The sequence below is a fragment of the Tursiops truncatus genome, chromosome 15, assembly GCF_011762595.2.
Source record: "Tursiops truncatus isolate mTurTru1 chromosome 15, mTurTru1.mat.Y, whole genome shotgun sequence".
NCBI lineage: Eukaryota > Metazoa > Chordata > Mammalia > Artiodactyla > Delphinidae > Tursiops > Tursiops truncatus.
Genome location: NC_047048.1, coordinates 80,886,452 through 80,908,979, shown reverse-complemented (window position 1 = coordinate 80,908,979; position 22,528 = coordinate 80,886,452). Strand labels below are relative to the sequence as shown.

Below are 22,528 nucleotides of genomic sequence, written 5' to 3'. Positions count from 1 at the left end.
AAGTGTGACTCAGCAGTCAGGGCAGGGACATGCTGGGCGGGGGGTGGGGGCGGTGACGAAGGAGAGGAGAACGGGGCGGGGATGGGGAGGCCAGAGCCCAGCCCTCTGGGAAGGGCAGCATGTGCCCTCCTGATTCAGGATTCTTGTGTATAAATCCTGGCTCAGCCACACCAGCTCTCTAGCCTTGGGCAAGCAGCTGAATCTCCCCAGCCTTGGTTTTCCCATCTGGGAGCTGGGCACAGTCAACCTCCCACGGGTTGCTGGGAGGGTTCAGAGAAAGAACAGACATAGGAAGTATTTAATGAATGTCAGTTTTCATGAGTTCTGGGACTCTGAGGACAGCCTTAGTTCCAGAGCTGAGGGTAACACAAGGTGGGAGCTGCCTCATTTGACTGGAAACACGGGGTCCTTCATCCACAGGCGGGACTCTGAGAGGCAGCCGGCGGCTTTCACAGGAATTAGGGTGGTTTTCTCACCTCCACCCTCCACTGCTTGCTCAGCTTTCCCACTGGCATGGGGGTTGGGGGCTCCAGGAGCTGGGCGCCCACCCCACAGGGGGCTATCACTGAGCACTTTGCCTAAGTCACCCCCTTTCATCCCAGTGGTGGCCCAGGGAGGGCGACTGTGGGGATTACCCCATGTGCAGGTGATGTAACCACGACCCAGTTATTGCCCAGAGACAGAGCCAGAGGTGCCCAAACAGCCGGCCCTTGGCACTGCACCATGTTGGCCCGATGGGGTCTGCTTGCCTGGAGGCGGCGTGCAGGGCGGAGGGGAAGGGTGGGAGCCCAGGCCAAGATGTTCCACCTCAAGCTCCCGGAGGCCACAGAGCCAACAACACAGGCTTTGGAGTCAGACAGACAAACCCAAGCCTGGACCAGCTACGTTCAGCCACGTAGCCCCTCTGAGCCCCAGTCTTCCCCTCTGTAAAATGGGACTATTAGCCCACTCCTTGTGGGAGGGTTCTGACCAGGAGGAGAAGAGCCAGTACACCGGAAAACATCACGCGGTGCCCCCCTGGCAGCAGCAGACCCAGCACCCCACTCGAGGACCCTAAATGTGAAAGCACCTCGGGCTGCAAGTCCTGCGCAAGGGTGACATGCCCCGTGATGACTGTTCGCCAGACCTGAACACACCATGAGGGAGAAGCTTCAGCTGCCATCTCAGAACTGCCCCTGGGGAGCCAGGTGACCCCAGGCAAATTCTGTGAGCACTCTGAGCCCCGATTTCTCCATGTGGGAAATGGACATAATGATGACAGACCCAGCTCACCTAGCTGGTGTGAAGGTCGAAAGAGAGACTGAGTCAGTAACAGTCTCCACAAAGCCCCTTTGAATGAGACATTAGTATCCTGCACTCACAGCTAAGTGCTGCGAGAGTCTGAGACAGAAACTGCATGATGGACATTCCCACCTTCCTCCTTAGTAACCAAAGGCTTTCTATACTCCAGCTATATGCTCAGCTAAACCCCTGCATTACCCCCCCCCAACAGTTAGGTGTGGCCATGTGCCTAAGTTCTGGCCAGTGAAATGGAAGAGGAATGTGCAATTTCTGAGAAGTCTCCTTGGAAATTCCCAGCTTGAGGTATTCCTTCACTTTCCTCCTGCTTCCTTCTGCTGCCTGGAACTCAGACGCGATGGCTGGAGTTCTGGCAGCCATCTTGTTCTACGAGATGGTCTTGAGAAAGTAAACCATGCACTAAAATAGTGCCATGGGAAGTTAGAAGGAACCTGATTCTGATGACTGGAGCTCTCATTTAAACACTGGACCTTCTGCTTCAGACTTCTTTTACATGAGGAAAAAAAAAAAACTTGTAACTTGCTAAAAACCAGTTATTTTGATTTTTTTAATTGTATGTCACTCAGCCTAATTTTTTAAGTAATGCAGCCCCTTTGAGATTGTATATATCCGGAGTCTTGATTGCAAGGAACAGAAAAAAAAAATTAAATAGGCTTAAGTGAAAAAGGAAATTTATTAGCTCTTGTAATGGAAAAGTCCAGTGTCTAACTCAGGCATAGCTGGATCAAGGGGCCCCAAAGATGTCACTAAGACCCTATCTTCACTCCTCAGCTCTACTTTCCCTAGTTCTGGCTTCCTTCTCAGACAGTCCCTCCATGAGCACAAATAGTCCCACCTCCCAACCCCACCCCCACACACACCCTACCCCTCACCCCAGCAGCTCCAGGCTTATCTGCTCCCAGATTGGCTTCCCCAGCAGAAAGACAGCTTCCTTCCCCCAGGAGTGCCACCAGAAATCCAGGAGGACTGACTCACTGACCCAGACTGGGTCATATGCCTATCCCTGAACCAATCACTGGGGCCACTCTCACTACACTGTCTGCTGGGGACGCAGCGGAGAAGGGACAGAACCCCGGCCTCAGAGGACGGTCATGGCCCCATTCCCAGCGAGGCTCAGGGAGGTGGAGGCCTGGCCGAGCTCACCCTGCTGGCCTGGGGGGACCAGGGCCGCGGGTCAGGCCCACGCCCTTCAGCTCCACGGCAGAGCACCTCCCACCGCCACTCCTCAGGGGCCTGGGCAGTGGCGGCCCCACTCCCGTGTCTCAGTTTCCCTATCTGTGCAAGGGGGCCACTCTGAGCGTTCACCTCGTGGGTCACCAACTGTCCGTGAAAAGCGCTTGCACAGCGCCTGAGCCGCGTCTGCACCGCGGACGTTGCCAGCAGTGCTCACCATCATCATGTATAATCATAGTCACCACATCCCCCGCGGGCACAGACCTCGGCCCTGCCGCCCTCAGCTCGCCCCTGCTCTGCACTCAGTGCCCTGACTCTGCAAGCTCTGTCCCTCCTGGGTTTGCCACCGTCCAGAGCCCTCAATCCCGGGCTCCAGGAAGATGTTGTTGAGTCCTCGAAGTCTGTCCCAGAGGCTGCCACTGGCCGATAGTGACAGGAAACGGGCTGGCCGCAAGTGGCCCTCCCGATAACCCTGGCAGCACCTGCAACTCTCTCCATGGCCCCACAGCCCTTATCAGCTGCAGCAATGTCTCCTCTGAGCTGGGAGCCCCATGTTGACCTCCCTGACCCCTTGCCAGTGTTTGCAAACTAAGACCCAGCCGGAGGGAGATGGGCAGGTGGCAGGGGCAGGCAGGGAGGGGCATCAGCGGTTCCAGGTAAGAAAAGGGGACCCTGCCTGGCAGGATCCCACCTGACTTGACCCCAGGAACCCTGACCCTTCCCTGGGCAGAGGCTGCAGGCCTGGACTACAGAAAGGGGGAATTTGCAAATCTCAGAATCAAAGGGATTGGAAAAGGCCCGAGGAGATCCCACAGGGACGCTAGGACAAAGAAGGTGGCTCCCGGTCACCCCCAGCCACCTCCCGAATCGGGGTGACCCATCTCACTTCACAGCCAAGGGCTGACCATGTGGAGTTGTCACTGGACTCTGGGGTCAGACCCAGCTGCCCAGCTCCGTGCAGGTGCTGTGCTCCCCATGCATCTCCTCTGCCCCATTCCCTGCAGCAGCTCTGACCTCTGCCCGCCCCCCTTTCCCTGGCCCCAGCCTCAGATCTGCCCAGCACACTCCAGCTGGGATGGATGGTCCCAAAACTCCCGCTGGTGTCCCCGCCACAATCAAGTTCTGAGTGCTGGCAGGCCTCAGCTTCGCTGCTGTGCCTGGCACAGCACTAGGTGTGGGGGACACAAGGCAGACAGCCCCTGCCCCCCGGCATCGGTGTTCTAAAGGGGGTGGGACAGAGACAGGTGAGGACGCAGATGAAGGGAGACACAGTTCAACTGCCTGGACCGAGACTGGGGTCGGAGAAGGCCGCTGGGACAAAGACACTTCCGTGTTGAGAGCTGAAGGAGGCCGGCAGGTAAAAGCTGGAGGATTCAACAGCAGGTGCAAAGGTCCTGTGGTGGGTGAGCTGTGCCCAGTGTGGGCAGGGGCCTCACAGACCACAGTGACAGCTTTGGCTTTTTCCTCAAGGATGATGGGGAGCCAGAGGGGAGCTGGAGGAGCCGTGACCCTCTAGCTGCATGTTCAGCAGGACCCTCTACCTGCATGTGGAGTGTGGACTGAAGAAGGATGGGGCAGAAGCCGTGAAGGGGCCACTGCAAGGGTCCAGGAGAGAGGGGGTGGTCCTGGACTGGGGCTGGAAACAGGGGAGGGGGCAAGGAGGGGAGGAGGGGGGCAGATGTGAGACAGGCTTAGCAGGAGTCGGCTGTGAGGGTGAGGGAGGGGTTCAGAGTGACTGGAGGGAGCCCGGCTCACCCGCTGTGCGTGGTAGGTGAACGTGGGAGGCGGGACAGATGCACATGTTGCGTTGTGAGGCCGAGCTCCGCTCTGCAGGATTGGGGCGGTGGTCGCGGGGAGGACAAGCCTGGTGTCTGGAGAGCGACCATCCCAAAGGAGGCCAAGCCGCAACCTCCGAGCTCTGCCCACACTGGCCTCCCCACCAGGAGCGCCCACTCCACTGCCCCAGATCACCAGGAGCCCCCCCGATGGCCCCTCGCCCCTGTGCAGTCCTCCCCTCCCCCGTGGCGTCGACCGCACTGCGCTGCGCTGGCCAGGCCGTGTCTGTGCATTGCTACCCCCGCCCCCCAGACTGCGTTCACAGCACATCTGCCCACCGGGTCTCTGCTGCCGCCCCATCCCCATCACCTCCGAAGCTCACCTCCCACTGACTTTCCCCTCACTGTGCCTCTCCAGCCACACTGGCCTCCTTGTCCCAGGGCCTTTGCACCTGCTGTTCCTCCTGCCTAGAACCCGCTCATTCTCCGTCACCCCCGGTGATACGTCCTGACCAGTATATGAAATTGCCCCGTCTGCCTTCGCTGCATCTCCCCCACTAGTCTGCATGCTTGCTGTGTGCCCCCAGTACGTTATAAACCCAGTGGGCAGGACTGTGTTTTATGACTATCCCCAGTGCTTTGCATGTGACCTGGCACACGCCACTTCTTAGAATGAATGAATGAGGGAGAAAGTGAGGCAATGAGTGAATGAACCTCCTCTCCAGCCTTCACACCCCCTCCAGGAGGCCCCCGTGATTCCCTCAGTGCTGAGTCGGGGCTCCAGCTGGATGGTGGGAGAGGCTGGGACCAGCCCGGGATGGAGCCCCTCTCCCGCACACCCAGACGTCCCTTCCTGACTTGCGCCGCGCCCGGCTGCCAGCAACCTGAGGGCAGGGGGCCTGGACACCTGCTCCTATGCCTTCTCAGCAGCTCCTGCCCGGGTTCTGGCAGCAGTGCCCTGCCTTCTCCAAGGAGCCGCCCCCTGCTCCACCAGGCTCTGGTGGAGCCGCCCAGCCTCTGCCCCCAGGGCCCTGCTCTGAGCACATCAGAGACTGAGCCCGGTGGCTATGGGGCTCAGAGGCGCCCACTTCGAGGGAAAAACTACAGACCCACTTTTTCTTTAAAGAAAACAAGTTTTATTTTTATAATCAGAACATTCTAATAAAAATATTATTAGAATCTGAGCTACTTTGCTTTCTGGGCCTTGACTCTGCCCTGGCGTGCAGGGAAGCACCTGCCCGTGTGCAGCAGCCCCGAGGCCTCCCACTTCCCTGAGGTAGGTCTGCAGGAGCGGCCCGCACGCCCCAACCCCCTCGGGCCTGTCCCCTCATCTCACTCTCCCCTCCCCCTCCAGGAGCCCCATCGCGGGCTGTGGGAACTGTCACCTCCCCCATCCCCGGACCCCCAAGGCAAGCAGATGTGTCTCAGCTCAATCCCGCAGCTGCTTGGGCTGGTACAAACACAGCAGGCGACACCGCGGGGGGCACTCTGAGCCTCCACCCTGCCGGCCAGGACGCTGCGGTCCAGCCCCTCGGCCCGCAACCCCGTCACAGCCGCAGGGAGGCGGACAAGCTTAAGACAACTTACTGTCTGGAGACGCCCACCCTCTGAGGGGCTCGGGCACCCGGGCCAGCAGACACCTTATCACAGAAATACTATCACTGGCTCCTCGGGTGTAGAGCCATCGACAAAAGCGAGTCTTTCGAAGTCAAAAACAGGTTTTGGATTCTTGGTGGTGAGAGTCTCTGCTGAAAAAATAGACTGAAATTCTGAATCATCTTAGTAGCAAAACAATGATGATAAGAAAAAAAAGTCGCAGTGCTTCGACGTAAAGGACCACGGCCAGCTGCCCCGTCGCTGGTCACTGGTGGCCCTGCCGCACCTGGGTGTCTGGGGGCCGGGGGGAGGCGGAGCGCCCCGGGGCCAGCATTTAGAAAATGGGAATTCAGGGGGCCGGTGATCCGCCCCGTGCACGGTTCACAGCTGTGCAGACAGAGCAACAACAGTTCACACACGTCGCGATCCTGGGCTTCCCTGGAGCAAGGCCTCTCTGAGCGGGACAAAGTCTCTGCTCACCCCAGAGGGCCGCTGGGGTCTGTGGAGGGTCTAGAAGGCCCCACAGGATGCTGGGGGGACCGCCCATGGGCTCCAGGGGTGCGGGAGGATGGGGACAGTGCGTGCACGACATTCAGGCTGATCTTCAAATGGCTCTCGGTCACTCTTTTCTCTCAAAGTCCTCCCTCAAGGCGCGACGGTCCTGGGTGTAAAGAGAAGTGGTCTCTGGGCCACCCGGGTTGCAGGCGGGGTCCCGCAGGGTCTCCCGAGGCACAGGTGCGGTGTGCACCCCTGGGCTCGGCTGGCACTCGCCCAGCGCGTGGTGATGGTGCCGCAGTTGCAGGGGCAGAAACGGCCCTCACTGCATCCTGTCGGGCTGCAGCTGCTGAGGCTGGTACTGCACGAAGGCAGTGCCCGCGGGGGCCGCGGCTGAGAGGGCCTGGGGCACGGCGGCCGGGTAGCCATAGCTCACAAAGCTGGCGGCTGTGGCGGGCGAGGCGGCATACGGGTACTGGTCGTAGGTGGCCGGTGGGTACTGGGCGTAGGCCGGGCTGGCCGGTGTGTACTCAATGTAGGGCGAGGACAGTGACGGGACTGGGGCCGCTGGGATCACCACGCTGGGCTGGACGATGGCTTGTGGGTAGATGTAGTGGGGGGTCAGCCTGTGGGGCCAAGCAGAGAGGGTCAGGGTCAGGGTCGGGCGACAGAGCGGGGCAACACAGCTGGCTCGGGTGGAGTGCAGGTGCCGGAAGAGCTGGGTGATGCCGTGTCCCCCCTCCAGCATCTCTACTTCCTCATCTGTAAAATGGGTGCAATTACAACAATAATGGTGCTCCTACCACAGGGCCTTTGCACTGGCCGTGCCCACAACCTGCACAGCACTTTCCCCAGAGACCCACAGGGCTCCCACCTCCCTTTTTCAAGTCTGCACTCAAATGTCTCCTCCGTGAACCCCTCCAGGCAGCCTCCCCCATCCCACCCTACACCCCAAACACCACACATCCCTCACAGGAGCAACACAACATGATTTGGGGGCAGGGGTGGGGAGTTTAAAAATGATGAACAATTTCAGCATCAAATCCAGCACAAGCCCTTCTGAGCACAGGTCCCTGTGTGATCACCCAGGTCACATGTCCATGAAGCCAGTCCTGTCCCCCCACTTCCCTGGGTTCATCTTCCCAGCATGTGCCACCCCCTGCAGTGACACCCTGCACAGTTTACTTGTTCACCACATCTGTCTGCCCTGACTACAACGTCAGCCACCCATGAACTGACAACACAGGCCCTGGCCCAGGCAGGGGCTCACTTGCTGAGTGAACGGAGACAACGATGTAGTACAGGCGTAACTGCAAAACCGCAATGACGGTGCTGCGAAAAAAAGATGATGGCCAGAGCCTCAGGGACAAGGCTCAGCAGGCCGGCGGCCACGCCTCACGCGCAGTAACTGGCTGAAACTTCCCCCAGGTTGGCCTTCAGGTAACCATCTCATTTTACAACAGAAAAACTGGTCTTGGAGGTGCCTCGCCCAAGGCCCCCTGGGCATCAGCCTGGGAGCTGAGAGCTGCACCCCGCACTCGTCCCTCCCTGCAGGATGCCCACCGCGGGCTCCGTGCATGCAGCCCTCCACTGTAGGGGCAACCCAACACGCCGCAGACAGAGAACCTGAGGGTCGGGAAGGCAGTACCAGCAGGTGCCCACTCTGCAGCCAGCGCCGGGCCCCACGGCAGCCTCGGCGGGGCAGACGCCGTGGCCTCCAGCATCAGCCCCTCCTCCTCCTCTCGGGCCCGCACAAGTCACACGGGATGGGGCTGACGTGGTTACACACCTGGGGTCCGCCCCAGCGTCCCTCCACGCCTGTGAGACAGGCCCCGGACCCCTGGCCTGCCCCCCCCCCCTTTCCATTCCGAAGAGAAACTGCTTTGAAAGAAAAAGGGAACCGTCCCCTCCCGGTGCTCCCGCAGGCCTGGCAGGGGCAGAAACTGGGGCAGCTCTGGGAGAGCAAGTGGACAGAAAGCTGGGCCCTGGAAGCTGGGCTCCCTGCCCCCGCCAGGCCCCTCGGCATCCAGCAGCCCTCCCTCCCGAATAAGCACAGGGCCTCAGTGGGTCCCGGCGGCACCCCTGGGAACAGCGAAAAAGCAGAGAAACCCGAGTGTCGTCCACAGGGACGGAGCAGCGTCCAGTGTCCCCAGGCCGCCCCACGTGGCAGCAGGACAAGGCCCACGCTCAGCCCCAAGCCGCTCCCCTCCACGCTGCCGGGAGAGAAAGCCAAGCCGCAGAACAGAGGTACTGTTTATGCAAAACTGTGATATTTATACCGAATGGTGATAATGTTCATGCTAAAAAAAATCACATGTGTATTTATATCCGTGCTGAGGACGGGTGAGGTGGAATTGCATGGAGCTGCCATTTTTATGGGTCCAAGAGCTGACTGAGGGCAACTTTATGTGGGGCAATGTTCTGAACGCAAAGAAAAGGCCTGGAAGGAGGCTGTGTCAGGGTTGCATGTGGGTCCGAGCATCTCTAAAAGGCAAATGGATTCACAGGCACAAAGGGGAATGAGAAGCACCACTCACAAGAGCCAAAAAGGAAAAGCAAGCACCCATCCAGCACCCATGCACTGATGAATGGATTTCCAGCCTGCCGCGTACCCACGCCAAGGAGGAGGATTCCACCATAAAAAAGAATAACACACTGACACACGCCACTGTGTGGATGGACCTCGAGGACACGATGCTGAGCAAAAGAGGCCAGACACAGAAGGCCACAGATTGAATGATTCCCTTCACGTGACATCTCCAGAAAAGCAAACCCAGGAAGAAAGTGGTTACACTGCAGGGGCTTCGGAAAGCAGGGGAGGGGAGTGAGTGCTACGGGCCTCCCTCCGGGCGACGACAAAGTTCTGAATCAGACAGTGGTGATGACCGCACGACTGTGTGAATATATTTCATGCCCTAGACCAGCAGATTTGAGATTACGCGTGCCTTACCACAACAAACGCACAAATACAAGGGGCAAATCCTGAGCGAGGGGTGAACGACCCAGCGAGGAAAGAGCTGGGGTGGCGACGGGCACCACAGCCCCATGGATCCAGCAGCAAACCCCTGGGGGTGAGAGCCTGGGCACACCTGGCCTGTCCCGGAGGGGCCCCAGCTTCCCCCGGCCAGGGAGTGCCTACACCGGGCCCCCGCCTCCCCGTCATCTGCCCTCCTGGGTGGCAGCACTCCTATGGTCGCCAAGGCCACACACTGCTGCTTGTCAGGAAGCCAGGCAGCTTTGGCCCGGAACCCTGCGCCCAGGCCATGGCTCCCACTCTCCCTCTCTGCCCTATTAGGAGTTTCTGCTGCCCACCCCCTCCTGCCTCCCTGGTGGGAACAAGAGCCCTGAACAGAGCAGGGCCTGGGTTCGAATCCCGCCTTGGCCTCCCAGGCTGCAACCAGCCTTCTCACGTGCCTGCGCGTGTGCTCTGGGCGAGGAGGCAGCTGTGAGCAGACGACCCAGCCCCTGGCCTCTCAGCGCTTGGATTCCAGAGGCAACGAACACACCAACCCGTGAGCCAGAGCTGGGAGCGGTCGGGAGAGGCTTCTCGGAGGAGGCGGCAGCGCTCAGAGCCTGAGCTCCTGGCCCATCTCCCCCACTGGACCTCACATGAGCAGGTGGTGCCTCGCCCAGGGCCGGGCCACGGGAGGGGCTGGACACGCGGTGCTGACCAACAGCCGGTGGGCACAGACCCCTCCGAGAAAGGAAAGGGGCCCCGGCCGCCCGGATGTCTCTCTGAAAAGGAGCCAGTGCAGACACGATGGAGCGCGTCTTGGTGCGGTGCCCACTGTGCTGTCCTGGGCATCATCAATGCCCCCACCACGTGAGCCCCACGCGGCTCCCGGAACCCTAGAACATTCCTTAGTGGGCAGCTACGGAAGCTTTGAGCCCAGAACTTCTCCCAACACGGGCAGGCGCACCACTGCTTCACACAGCATTTACTAAAAACGTGGATCCCCGCAGACTGCCAAGTCAGATGGGGGCCGGGAACCTGCATCTGACAGGCCCCCGGAGATTCGGATACACACTGACACTGCAGAACCACTACCTGGACCAGGCACACACTGTCCCCACGGCAGAAGGACCCGGGGCTCTGAAATGACAGGTTTCTGGCCACACCTGCCTCAAGGCTGCTGGCCAAGGCAGCTGTCACGTTTACCAGGTTTCTGACACTCAGCGTCGTCAGGACTAAGCTCTGCTCTGGCCACCACAGAGCTGCCCTGCTGGGGGATGCTCAGACACAGTGCAGGCGAGTAAGCTTCAGGGTGACAGGAAGGGGGACTCCCTTGCTTCCTGGCCTGCGGGGACACTGCGTGTCTGTATTTGTTCACCTGTTTCCCTCAAGCACCTTCTCCCCGCTCCTCACTCTGTTTGGGAAAAGCCCAAGATGACTTATGAAGCATTTCACAGCCATAAAATAGGTGCTGCTGTTACCCTATTTCCCAGAGAGGGAAACCAAGGCTCAGAGAGGCCGAGGCACTAGCAGTCACACGGCCAGGGAGACAACGGCTGGCGTGGGTTCTGCCACTGGGTTAAGCACTGCTGAGTCAAGGTGGGAGGAAGCTGCGAAGCTCCCCCTCCACCCCCAGGAAGGGGACCGGGGCCCTCACCTCTGCGCTGAAGTTACAGAGCTTCTGTGAGTCTCAGTTTTCCCATCTGTAAAACGTGTCTGGCAGAGGCTGACGTCAGGGCTTGAGAACCGAGACCCTCCACCAGAACAGCATTTCTCAGCCACGGCGGCTCTGCCCCCAGGGAACACTCAGCTGCGTCTGGGACATTCCTGGTGTCACACTGGGGGTTGGGGGGTGCCAGTGGCAGCCAGCGGGTGGAGGCCAGGGACACCACCAACAGTGCACAGGATGCCCCCCGCCCCCCCCCCCCCCACCGACCACAAAGAACCCTCCAGCATCACGGTAAGGTCGAGACCCTGCTGTAAACTGCAAAGAAAAAGGCAAATACCATTGTCACGACCACTGACACCCATGCAGAGGGCTAGGAAGAGGCCAGGCAGGGACCAAGGGACTGAGCTGGTGCACACACACCGCCCCCCGACGGGAACCCACTGGACTCTTCGATGAAAAGGAAACCCCAGCCAAACCACCGGCTGGCCCCATCTGAGCACAGCCCCTGCGCCCCCTTCCCAGGCCCACACACCACAACGGGGGAGGTCTCACGCGCCTGGCACCGGGGAACAGGGTGCGCGTCCAGCGGGTTCCTCAGCGCCCCACCTACTCCCCAGAAAGGTCAGGGTGCTGCCGGTCTCCGTGTGCTTGCTCTGCAGGCCTCTGAAAAGGGCACAGGCCTGGCACGCTCTGTCCTCGGGGACTCCCCTGCCCACGTCCACCCCACCGCACCCCCAGTCCCCCAAATCCCCCCGTTCCCCCCCATCCCCCAGCAGCAAGCCTGCATGCCACCCAGACCTGGCAGGCCTGCTGCGCAGCCCCCTACTCTGCGGCCAGGAGTCATCTTAAAAACAGTCCGGGAAACCATGCCACTCAGGCACGTCCCCACAGGGGCCTCCCCTTTGCCCAGAGCCAAACCCTGACTGCTCCCCACCCCCCAGGGCCTCCCTCAGCCTACCTCCCCAGCTTACCTCCAGCCCACTGTCCCCACTCCGGCCTCCCAGAGCTCCTTTCCGTCCCCCAGACTGCACCTGCTTCTCCGAGCACAGGGCCTTTGCACCTGCTGCTCCCGCTGCTGGCAGGCTCCTTCCCACAGCTCAAACCTCACCTCCTCGGAGGGCTTCCCCGACCACGCCCCCCACCAGCCTTACTTCCTTCCTACAACCCCAGACTACCCTGTCATCCATCTTCTGTGCCGCTGTCTTCCCCACGAGAATGTAAGCCCCATGAGGGCGGGAACCTGGCCTGGACGGCTGGGTCCCAAGTGCCTAGCCAACCCCTGCCAAATGCCAAGGGCCCTGCGGGCACCCAGTGGCAAAGGGGCCCCTCCGGGGCTGCTGCCGCTTCCTGGGCCGGGAGTCACGGCCCTGGGGAGGCAGAGGAAGTAGCCCGGCCGGCACAGCCGGGGACCCTGGGGAAGCAGAACCCGCAGCCTCAGTTCAAGTCTGGCTCTTCACCTGCCAGCCTCGGCCTTGACCCAGGGGCCGGGACTGCCCCCTCTCCACACCCCAGAGACCCCCTCCTCGAGCCTGAGGGAGGGCAAGATCAGCCCCCACCCAGCCCAGCCCCATGGAAGGTAGCCCGGGGCCCTGGAGGGAAAAGCAAACCAGCTAGCAGGACGGTCAGGTTTGGGGTCAGAACCTAAAGGTCAGTTGACCCGATGCCCAGGGCCTGGGCAAAGCAAACCCCCAAACCCCCAGATTGGGAAGAGGGCTGCAGCCAGCGAGGTTCAAAAGGCCAGACCAGAGCTTCCCTGGTGGCGCAGTGGTTGAGAGTCTGCCTGCCGATGCGGGGGATGCGGGCTCGAGCCCCGGTCTGGGAAGATCCCACATGCCACGGAGCGGCTGGGCCCATGAGCCATGGCCACTGAGCCTGCGCTCCGCTACGGGAGAGGCCACAACAGTGAGAGGCCCGCGTGATGGCCGAGACCTCTGCCCAGACCCACGCACCCAGGGCAAGCGGCACACAGCCAGGAGCCAGCCAGCTGCCTCGGCCGATGGAGACCAGGGCGGCGGGCGAGGACCGAGCCTGGGTCCTGGCCGTGCCTGTCCAAGTCTATCGGCCCTCTCTGGCCGCGTTTCCCCATGGGTAAACTGAGGGTGCTACAGAGTCCAACAGAGCCTCCCCTGGAGCCCTGAAGGCAGAGGTCTTGGGGTCTGCGCAGGAGCGTCCGGGGACGCTGGGGCAGGTGAGGGGGCCGAGGGAGCCGGCGCCCGGGAGACAGACGGGCACGCCACCCACACACTCAGAGCAAAACTGTCAGCGGAAAGGCATCAGCTGCAGCCCCAAGCACTCATTTTGTGAATGCACAGCTATCCCCAAAATAGAAAGAAAAAAGGCAAATGAGCCCATTTCACTTTCTCTGCTCTCTGGAGGTTCGGCCTGAGGGCTCGGAGAAGCTGGCGGCCGCTGGGGCACAACTCAGGATCCTCAGGCCGGGGAGGGGCCTCCCAGGGCTCTCCGGAGGGGGGACACCCAGGTTCCCTGGGGCCGTCGGACCACAAAGCAGGTAAAACACATCTCCCACGGGGCAGTGCCAGACCCCGGCCCGGCATCTCCACCGGAACCTGTCCAAACCCAGACGCCCGCTCTTCCCCCCAAACTGCAGCCTCCCCTCACTGCCAAGGCCAACTGACCCACCATTAGCTCAGGCCCAAAGTTCTGGAATCTTCTCAGACTTTCTTTCACACGTTCTTTAAATGTGCTCAGAATCCCACAGCTCCTGACTCCCGGGCGGCCACCACGGCCTCGCGCGTGGACTGGATCACTGCGAGGTCCCCTAGTGGCGCCCCGACCCTGGCCTCGGTGGTTCAGGCCTACCCAGCAGCTGAAGAGACGCTGTAAGACACAAGTGACCTGGCCCTCATCTGCTCAGGGCCCACAGCGGCTCCCCAGCACTCAGGCAAATCCAAATGCTCCCCTGGGCCACCGAGGCCCGACGTGAGCTGAGGCCACCCTGCTGGGCCTCTGACCCCGCCAATCTCCCACCACTCATACAGCCTCCCCTGCCCAGCTGCCCCTCTCCCTGCAGAGCGCCTGTCGCCACCCGAGCCGCCACCGCTCTGCCAAAGGCAGCTCCGTAATCACGAGCAGGGCCAGGGCTCCCTCCATCTCCACGAAGTCCCCAACCTGCCACAAACTGGCTGAACGAAAGCACAGCTTCCTCCTTTCAGCCACGTGGGAGGGGTCAGGAGAATGATCCAGATGCACCCCGCCCCCCGTCAGCACGCTGCAGGGCACGCATCACGTCCACATGGCAGATGGGGAAACTGAGGCTCAAGGACGAAAACTCGTCGTGAGAACAAAGGGTCACACGGACAAGTCGCGGGGCTTCCAGGCTCCTTACACAGCCTCCTCCCGCTGCAGTGAGAAGGGGCGGCCCGGCCCACTTGGGCGCCCCCCACCCGGGTCCCTGCTCTGGGACACACCCGTGAGGCCAAGTGAGACGCCCACATCAGCCTGCGAGTGGTCAGGCCTCTCCCTCCGACCAGAGGCTTCCTGACGAGGCCTCGGTACGGGGGCCCCTCCTGCCAGGGCCACTGGGGCCGGCGAAGAGCTCATCCTTGGAGAGCAGCCCAAGAACCGCCCCTGAGGCCAGTGTCTGTTACAGCAGACGGGGACAAACAACAGGTGTGCGCGGGCCGCCCGCCAGGGAGGGCCACGCGCCGGCCCACTCCTCGCTCCAGCGAGTGCCAAACAGGAAGCGACGGGCTGGGGAGGGGCAGGGCCACCCCAGACACCCTGAAAGTAAAAACAAGCCACGTGATGCCACCCGTGAGGGCACCAGCTTCCTCTCTGCCCCCATACCCTCCGGCTCTGACCTCACTTCCTGCCACACCTCCAAGGCGCGGGCCCCCTGTTCAGGCGCTGCGACTCCCCCCGGCTTTATTTACTTCGTATCATGAAATCACGAGAGACTCTCCGGAAAGCACAAACACGGCAGAGAGAGGCCCCAAGGGCCCTCCCGTGGGGTCCCCAGAGGTGACGTCTCATAACCCAACATGCTACCAAACCCAGGAGGCGCACGCCGGACCGTCGCTCTGAGCTCGGCTCCGGGCCTGGCTCGGATTCCACCAGTTCGGGGGCGTCCTCGGGTGTAAGTCCACGATTCTGTATCACACGCACAATCACCCACCCACCGTTACAATCTCGACACACGCCTGTCCCAGGCCACGAGGCCCTCCGCCGGCCAGCTGCCCTGTTCAGCTGTCCCCGTCACCACCTCGGCCCTCAGGTGCCCACGTGGATGTCTAATGGCCTGGCTTCCCCGCCAGAAAGCGAGATGGAGAACCAACCACACCTTTTTTATTCAAAGTATCCAGCAGGCACTCAACAAATACTGGATGAATGAAGGATTCTGGGAACAGCTCTCGGCCTTCTGCCCAGCCCACTGTGCTCCGTGACATCTTCCTGTCACTCTCTGGCCCCTCTCCCGCCCTGGGGACCCAGACACTCTGCTCAGACCCCCTGGGCAGGCACACACCCACAGCCTGGTCACAGTAAGGGCAGCAGGTCTCCATCTGGGCACTGGGGCCCTTCACACAGAGGGTGTAGGGGCCCTGAAACTCTAGGAAGAACAGCGTGTGCACATGCCGGGGAGAGGGTCCCATCCCCAGTCGGCCCTGAGAGGTGGCACCGACACAGTCCCCACCCCGCAGACGGGGAGATGAGCCCAGAGAGAAGGGGCTGGGCCTGGCCTTGCGCCCGGGGCCTTTCTCCAGCATGAGGCCTGCCTGACACCCAGCAGCCCCGGGACCCTGTCCTGCCATCTGGGACCTAGAGACTGGCCCCAACCCGGCACTGAGGGGGGCGGCTTGCAGTGGACGGCTGTGGAGCCCACAACAAGGCACCCTTAAGAAGCTGGGGTGGGGAGCTGAGCCCGGAGAAGCAGTTGGCCCTTCAAAAATAACCCAAGGAGAGGCTCCCAGTGCAGCCAGGCCTGGGACAAACCTCAGCTCCTACAAGCCTCAGGCCCAGGCCTGGACAGACAGCCCTGACACTGGGAGGCCCCTTCCAAGCCAGACCCAACACTCTGCCTGGACCTGTGCCTGCAGTCTGCTGACTGTCCCACCCCATCAGCAAAGGGCCGGTCGGCTGGGGGGTCTATGGCCGCAGTCCCCCCCGCCGGGATCGAGCCACCTGCCACCTGCCAAAGAAGCCTTCTCCAAACCCTAACCCTAACTCTAACCCTCGGCCCCACGTAGGTAACATGACGGAAGTGTCCCGGTCGCGTCAGGTCCTGAAAAATCCCGTTCTTGAAGAAACGAAAAACTGCGGGCAGGGAATCCAAGCAAAAAGCAGCGAGTGTAGAAGTTCTTTGGCAACTCTTTCCACGCTGACATTTACGACCCAGCCAGATGAGGATTCCGCAGCGGCCTTGCCCAGAAGCAAGCTGTGGAATCTTTAGAGCTGTCCCAGGCACACGATCGGGGCCAGAAAGTCGGGGAAAGTTCCGCGGGGCAGGAGAGGGTTAACGGGTTTGCAAACTCTGGGCTGCCCGGGCCTTGCTGCCAACCCAGAGCCACCACCACCGACCGCTGAGTCAGGCCCAGCCGAGCCCAGGCCCGTTGTTTGCAAAATCAAAAGGGACGCTGACGGCCCAACTCTCCAGCCAGGCGGGCGGGCGCTGGGAGGAGACAGCTGACCCCAAAAGCCCGGCCCGGCACCCTTCCTGCCCCCTGGGGTCTCAGCGAGGCCTGGCGGGAGGCGGCACAGCTCTGAGAGGCTGCGGTCCACCGGCCGCTGGAAATGCAGAGCTCGACTGTCCCTCTGATCCTTGTCCCTGTTTGGGTCTCCACCCCGCTGGTAACCAACAAATAGGGCCAGAAGCCTCTTCATCGTCACAGGTATTAAATAGCCAGCCAGCAGATTCACTTACAAAACACTGTCGCCTGCAGTCGGGAGCACATGGCAGTAAAATCGGTGACCGACGCCTGACCACCCTGCCATGGGTGGTGCTCTGAGGACCACGAGGGAAACGGTCGGAGCACCCTTCCCACTCGCCCGCCCCAGAGAGCAGCGGTTGAGAGCACGCGTTCCAGAGCCAGCCCGCGTGGGTTCAAATCCTGTCACTTCAGCCACCCTGGACAAGTTGTTAAACTTCTTAACCTTTCTTTGCCACAGTTTCCCCACCTAAGAAGCAAGAGTAATATCGGTCCCAACCTTAGAGAGCTGCCGTGAGGGCAGGAGAGAATGCAGACAGGCATGGAGCCCCTGGCCCCATGCGCCAGCACTGCCTCAGGTGGTTATTATTCCCATTTTCCGGATGAGGAAAGTGAAGGCTCAGAAGAGAACATCTCTTGCCAAGATGGACCAACTGGTAAGTGACAAGGTCAGCGTTTGAACCCAGGTCTGCAGGCTCCAGGGGCCAAGTGCTGATGCTCACCAAGTCCCAGAGGCAGTTGTGACAGATCAAAAGGGAGCCCAGGCTCGGGCGGGAAGCTACGGTCGCATCTCAAGCAGGAAAGAGCCGCACATGCTCGGGGCTCACGCCCGGATCTCTGTGCCAGCCCCTGGCCCAGCCCCCGCCCTGGGGAACAGAGCCAGGGCTGTGGAAAGTGAGGAACACCCTCCTCGTACGGCCTGAACCCAAACAGGAAGAACCTGGGTGATGACAGGAAGACAGGGGTGTCCCCAAACACCTTCCAAGATGGCTGCAGACACAGGTGAAGCAGACCCCAGGGCGAGAAGGAAACCAGAACCCCCTGTTCCCTGCCGCCCTCCAGGCTTCCTCTCAGGAGAACAGACCGGGACCTGGGCTCACACACTTCCTCCAGTTCACGTGGGGGCCCCTGTGCTGCCACAGAGGCTGCCTGTCAGGGTGAGCAGCCCCGAATCATGGGTGACCTGCCCAGGCCACCCAAGCCCAGCTCCCAACCTGCTCCAGTGCCCGGTTCACGCTGCCCCAGTGAGCCAGGTGGCCCCTTAAACCAAGCCTCTGGGGCAGGTACACACACGCTCACACACACGCTCACACACACACACACACACACTTGCAACTTTCAGCACAAAACGCAGGGTCTGGGATTCAGTCTCTGATAGCTTAAGAAGTTCTAACATTCTAGAAGGGGCTGCCTGTTCTATACCTGCCCCCCCAGAACAAACCCCCATCCCCATCAGCACACTCCCTGCACTGGGGCACACAGCCGGCATCAATCACAGGGCTGGGAAGTCAGCCGGCATGGCAGGCTCCTTTGTGCCCCTGAAGTTTCTGTCCTTTCCCAAGCACCTGCTAGACCTTATTAGACGTTTAAAAAAAAAAAGAAAGACAACGACGAAGGCCCTTTTCGGATGGAGGAGACTGGGACACACTGCTCTAAAGCACATCAGACGAAACGTCCACAGGCCGGGCCCACTCGGGTGGGGACATCTGGCCCTGATCCGGGCTCACCTGTTGCAGCTCCGCAAACATTGGACCGGTTGGCAGTGACCTGCTGCCGCCATCTGTCGGGCACTGGAGCAGGTCAGAGGGGCACCCTCAAAGAGCCTGGCCTGCTTCCTAGTCGGCAAACCCTTCCAGCATACTTACCTAACCTGCATGGGGCCCATGCCAGGCCTCCACCCACAGAACTCAGAGGTGCTGTCACCATCCCATATCACAGGTGAGGAAACTGAGGCACTGGTGGCTGCGTGAGCGGAGATCACGCACCCAGCGAGGAGAAACCGGGATCTGAACCCAGGCCACAGGCTCCAGAGCTCATGCTCCCATGTCTCTGTGGTGCGGCCTTTTCTGGGGGACAGAGAAACGCAACCTGCCTTCTCCCCCTTCTCCCAGCTTATCTCCCTCCCACTCCCAAAACACAATCACGCTTCTGAAAGGCTGGAGCAAAGGTCAGTTCTCAGACGCAGAAAGGTAGCTGCAGACAGTGCAACCGACCACCGTGGGGTCGGCGGTCCCAGGGTAAGAGGCTCCCTCAGACCGATGGGCACCTGCACCAGAAGACCCAGGAAGCTCACAGCCCCTGGCCTGGCTTCCAAGGCCTGTTTACCGCCCCCATCCCAGCCAGCCCTGTCCACTCACCCGTAAGTCCGCTGGATCAAGGTGGGGTGCAGCTGCTGCACGCCGATGGCAAAGCCTAAAACGAGGGACCAGTTAGGGGCCCGGCCTGACACAGGAAAGCACCTCACAATCACCCACCTCTAACCCAACGCGTTAATCAGCTTCCTTTCCCCTCCCAGGCCACCTCCACATGAACCCCGAAACTCTCAGGCGAAGGAGGCCGAGGGACCCGAGAGGCGGCAGCCTCTGGGTGTCGGTCCTCCCAACCTCCAGCCCCAGGGACCAACTTCCTCCCTCCGGTGAGGACAGCTGACAACCGGGTGACGCGCCCTCCTCGCCCTGTCCCACCGGCACACACAGCCAGAGGAAGGGGTTCAGCTTCCAAGCTGGGAGATGACTGCTATGAGATGGCTCTCTGGGAGCACATGACAGCCGACTGCCACCCCTGGAGGGGGGGGGAGCGGGGGGGCGGGCGGGTGCCTTTTCACCCGACAGATACCAACGCTGAATATAGCAACCAGAAGTGCCAGGGAAGGAGAACAGGGCTCTCACCCGTCTGAAGGCTCCGCGGCTTGGCGCCCAGATAGGCCAGGTTCACGTTGGCCTTGCGGCCGTCGATGTTGGGGTTAGGGTCTTTGCAAGCCCTCTCAGCCGCCGCCCGGTCAGCCATGGTCACCTGGAGGAGCACAGACGCATCAGGGGCTTCCCTTGCCGGCGGGGGGAACGGAGAGAGGGCTCTAGAGCCCTGGCACGGGGCCCTCGTTTCCCCCCGCCCCGGGTGCCCATTACCCAAGGCGTCCAGCCCAGTCCCCTCTGACCCCAGCCTGGGGCCCTCCCAAAGCTGCCCCTGGGCCCCGGCTCCTCCCCCGAGTTCAAGTGCTAGGAAACACTGCCCTCAAGGACGGAAACAACCACCAGGGAAGACACGGCCACCCTGAAGGGAGGCAGGGGTCCCGGCCAGTGGGGACGACAAACCTCCTCAAGGGAGGGGTTTAGGAACACCCTAGTTAGAAAGGAAGTAGAAGAGGTGTCTTCAGGCCCATTTTTACTTAGGTTGTTTGGGGTGTCTGAGGGAGCTGCTGGAAAATAAAATGGGGTTGCTTCAGAGCTCCAGAGCGCCCGGGGCTGAAGCCCGGCTCCTCGCTCGCTTGTTGCTCCAGGAAGTGCCGAGAACCTCTCCACAAACTTCGGAGACCTAACTGAACACAGCGGCTCTCCCTTTAAACCGGGCGTGGGGAGGGGGCAGGGAGACGGGGCCTGGGGGGCGGGGGCAGGACCGGCTGGAGCCCGAAAGGGGGCAGCAGGTGCCGAGCCGGCGGGAGGCGCCCGGGGCTGGCGTGCGCCCGCCGGCTGACTCAGCGGCCCGGCCGCGATAAGTGCGGGGAGGGGAGCGCCCGGCCGCGGGGCCACTTACGAAGCCGTAGCCGCGGGACTTCCCCGTCTGGCGGTCGGTGATGACCACTGCCTCCTCGATGTCCCCGAAGCCCTCGAAGTACTTCCTGAGCGAGGCGTCGGTGGTGTGGTAGGGCAGGCCGCCCACGAAGATCTTGGTGAACGTGGTGTCCTTCTGCGAGCCGTGCATGGCGCCGAGGGCGGCCGGGGGCCGCGGGAAGCCCGCGCTCGGGGCGCACGGCGCGGGCTGCAGCAGCATGGGGGGCGCCCCGCCGCCTACGGACCCGGGCCGCGTGAGGCTGCGCTCATTGGGGGCGGCAGGGAGCGAGCGGGGCAGCAGGGGCGCCGGCCCAGCCGCCGGGCCCGTCCACTCGCGGGTCGCTCCCGCTCTACGCGCGGCACTGCGCTGCGTCGCCTTCGTGCCGGCGCTGCGGGAACTCTGCGCCCCGTCGCCCACCCGGGCTTTGTAGTCGGCCCCGCCCCCGGCCGCCCAGGCCCCGCCCCTGGCGTCCTGCCCCGCCCCCTCATCCCCGCCCGGGCGCGCGGGGGCCGCCGGGAGGCGTAGTCCGGCCCCGCCACGCCACGCCCCACGTGCCCTGCTGAAGCCCAGGGGCAGGGCGAGCACAAGGGTAGGGAGCGCATCCGGGTGTTTTGGGGGCACCAATACGTGCTCACTGGGTTCCTGGCCCCTGCTCTCGAGGAGCGCACCGTCTAGCGAATGAGATGTAAACGATTCAGACCATGTTTAGTGAGTCTGAATCGTTTCCCCAGCGCAGCTTACGGTACAGGAACTCATATTAAAGGTGAAACAGCCTTTGTTTTTATATGTAAATATAATTCGTTCGACGAATATTTATCAGGGCGTGGGGGATGCAGAAATGCACGCAACACACTCTACCCCACAGAGCTTCTATGAACAAGACAAACAGGTAAATATACAATGTACTATCCATTAAGAAATAAATCAGGGTGCTGCCGTCCAGGAGTGGCCAGAGTGGTCCCGGAGGCCCCTCTGAGAAGGTGACTGGACAGGGGAAGTAGTTCTGGCCTCCTCAAAAGTCCATCCCTGTGCCAAGGATCCCTCCATCTCTATGGGCCATCCTTGGGGGAAAACAAGCAGAGGGTGGCCCTGTTCCCTCTGTTCCCTTCCCCAGCCCTAGAAACAGGCCCACCCCTGGGTCTCTGTAGCAGGACCCGCTACAGAATTGTCAGGGCATCTTGTCCAAAGTTATTAGGAATTTCATGTCTGACAAGAGCACTGAACCCGAGGCCCTGGCACCAGCACCCCCCCCAACCAGTGGGTCACACGGCCGTGCAGAGCCAGGCCCTGAGGATCTCAAACCCTCCACATGTCCAGGCACCAGCATTGTGATGTCCTGTGCAGTCGGGACTCTGCTGTGGGCGAAAAATGTCACCTGCCGTGTCAGTAAACAAAAGATGTTGCGGCCATCAGCCACTGCAGCCACCCCCAACTGTGTACCCTGAGGGGATTCGGGGTGGAACAAAACAGGATACTGGCCCTAGATGGTTAACGTGCACATCAAAGGAATGATTTCAATGAGCCCAGACTCTTGCATCTTGGCATACGTAGAAAAGCGCTAAATTCGCTAACTTGAGATGTCTGGTTTTTCTTTAACTAACAGTGATCTTTTGATGTTCCCACGTTTTGGTTTTTGTTGCAAAAACTCCTCTATATCCTGGCTCCTCCCTGACCTCTTTGGAGCAGTCCCTGAGAGCTGCTTCAAGGGTTCGAGTCCGCAGAAAGTCCGCCAAGTAAAACATAATTCTTAACTTTTAGGTTGTGCTTTTTTTTTTTAAGTTACCACTGCTCTGAGTGGGGTCGCTCCTGGTGACCCCAGCTCCTGGCGGACTGAGGGGTACAGGGAGGCAGGCGAAGCGTTCACTAGTCTTTCAGGTGTTTATCAGGCACCTTCTCTGTCAGGCTGCGTTTGATTCCAGGCCCAGACCAGCTGTGCCTCAAGCCCCTGGACGCCCTGACCCCGCGCGCCACCCGGCAACCATTGGTCTGAACCTTCCTTCCCCCCAAACCCCCGCCCCAGCCCCCTCACGCTGGGAATGGAACCCCGAGTACTCCGGGGACACACTTTTCAGTCTCCCCTCATTTCTTCCTGGTCTTGTCGCTCCCAGTTTCCTCCAAATCCCCAGGCCCACTCCTG

The 22,528-nt window shown here is 61.2% G+C and overlaps 1 protein-coding gene across 5 annotated transcripts in view; it reads right to left on the bottom strand.

Annotated features, from left to right (window-relative positions):
- RBM38 (RNA binding motif protein 38) overlaps positions 1-20,806 on the bottom strand; it is a 90,437-nt gene extending 69,631 nt beyond the window's left edge. For 2 of the 5 annotated variants that reach the window (XM_073793129.1, XM_033839581.2), the window contains exons 1-3: positions 20,374-20,806; positions 19,512-19,635; positions 18,981-19,035 (exon numbers count right to left, since the gene is read on the bottom strand). In XM_073793129.1, the coding sequence (XP_073649230.1) occupies positions 18,981-19,035; positions 19,512-19,635; positions 20,374-20,610 (416 nt within the window). In that variant the 5' untranslated portion in view covers positions 20,611-20,806. The other 3 variants (XM_033839580.2, XM_033839582.2, XM_073793130.1) reach the window with 3 other exon arrangements.
- Positions 20,807-22,528: the final 1,722 nt, after the last annotated feature.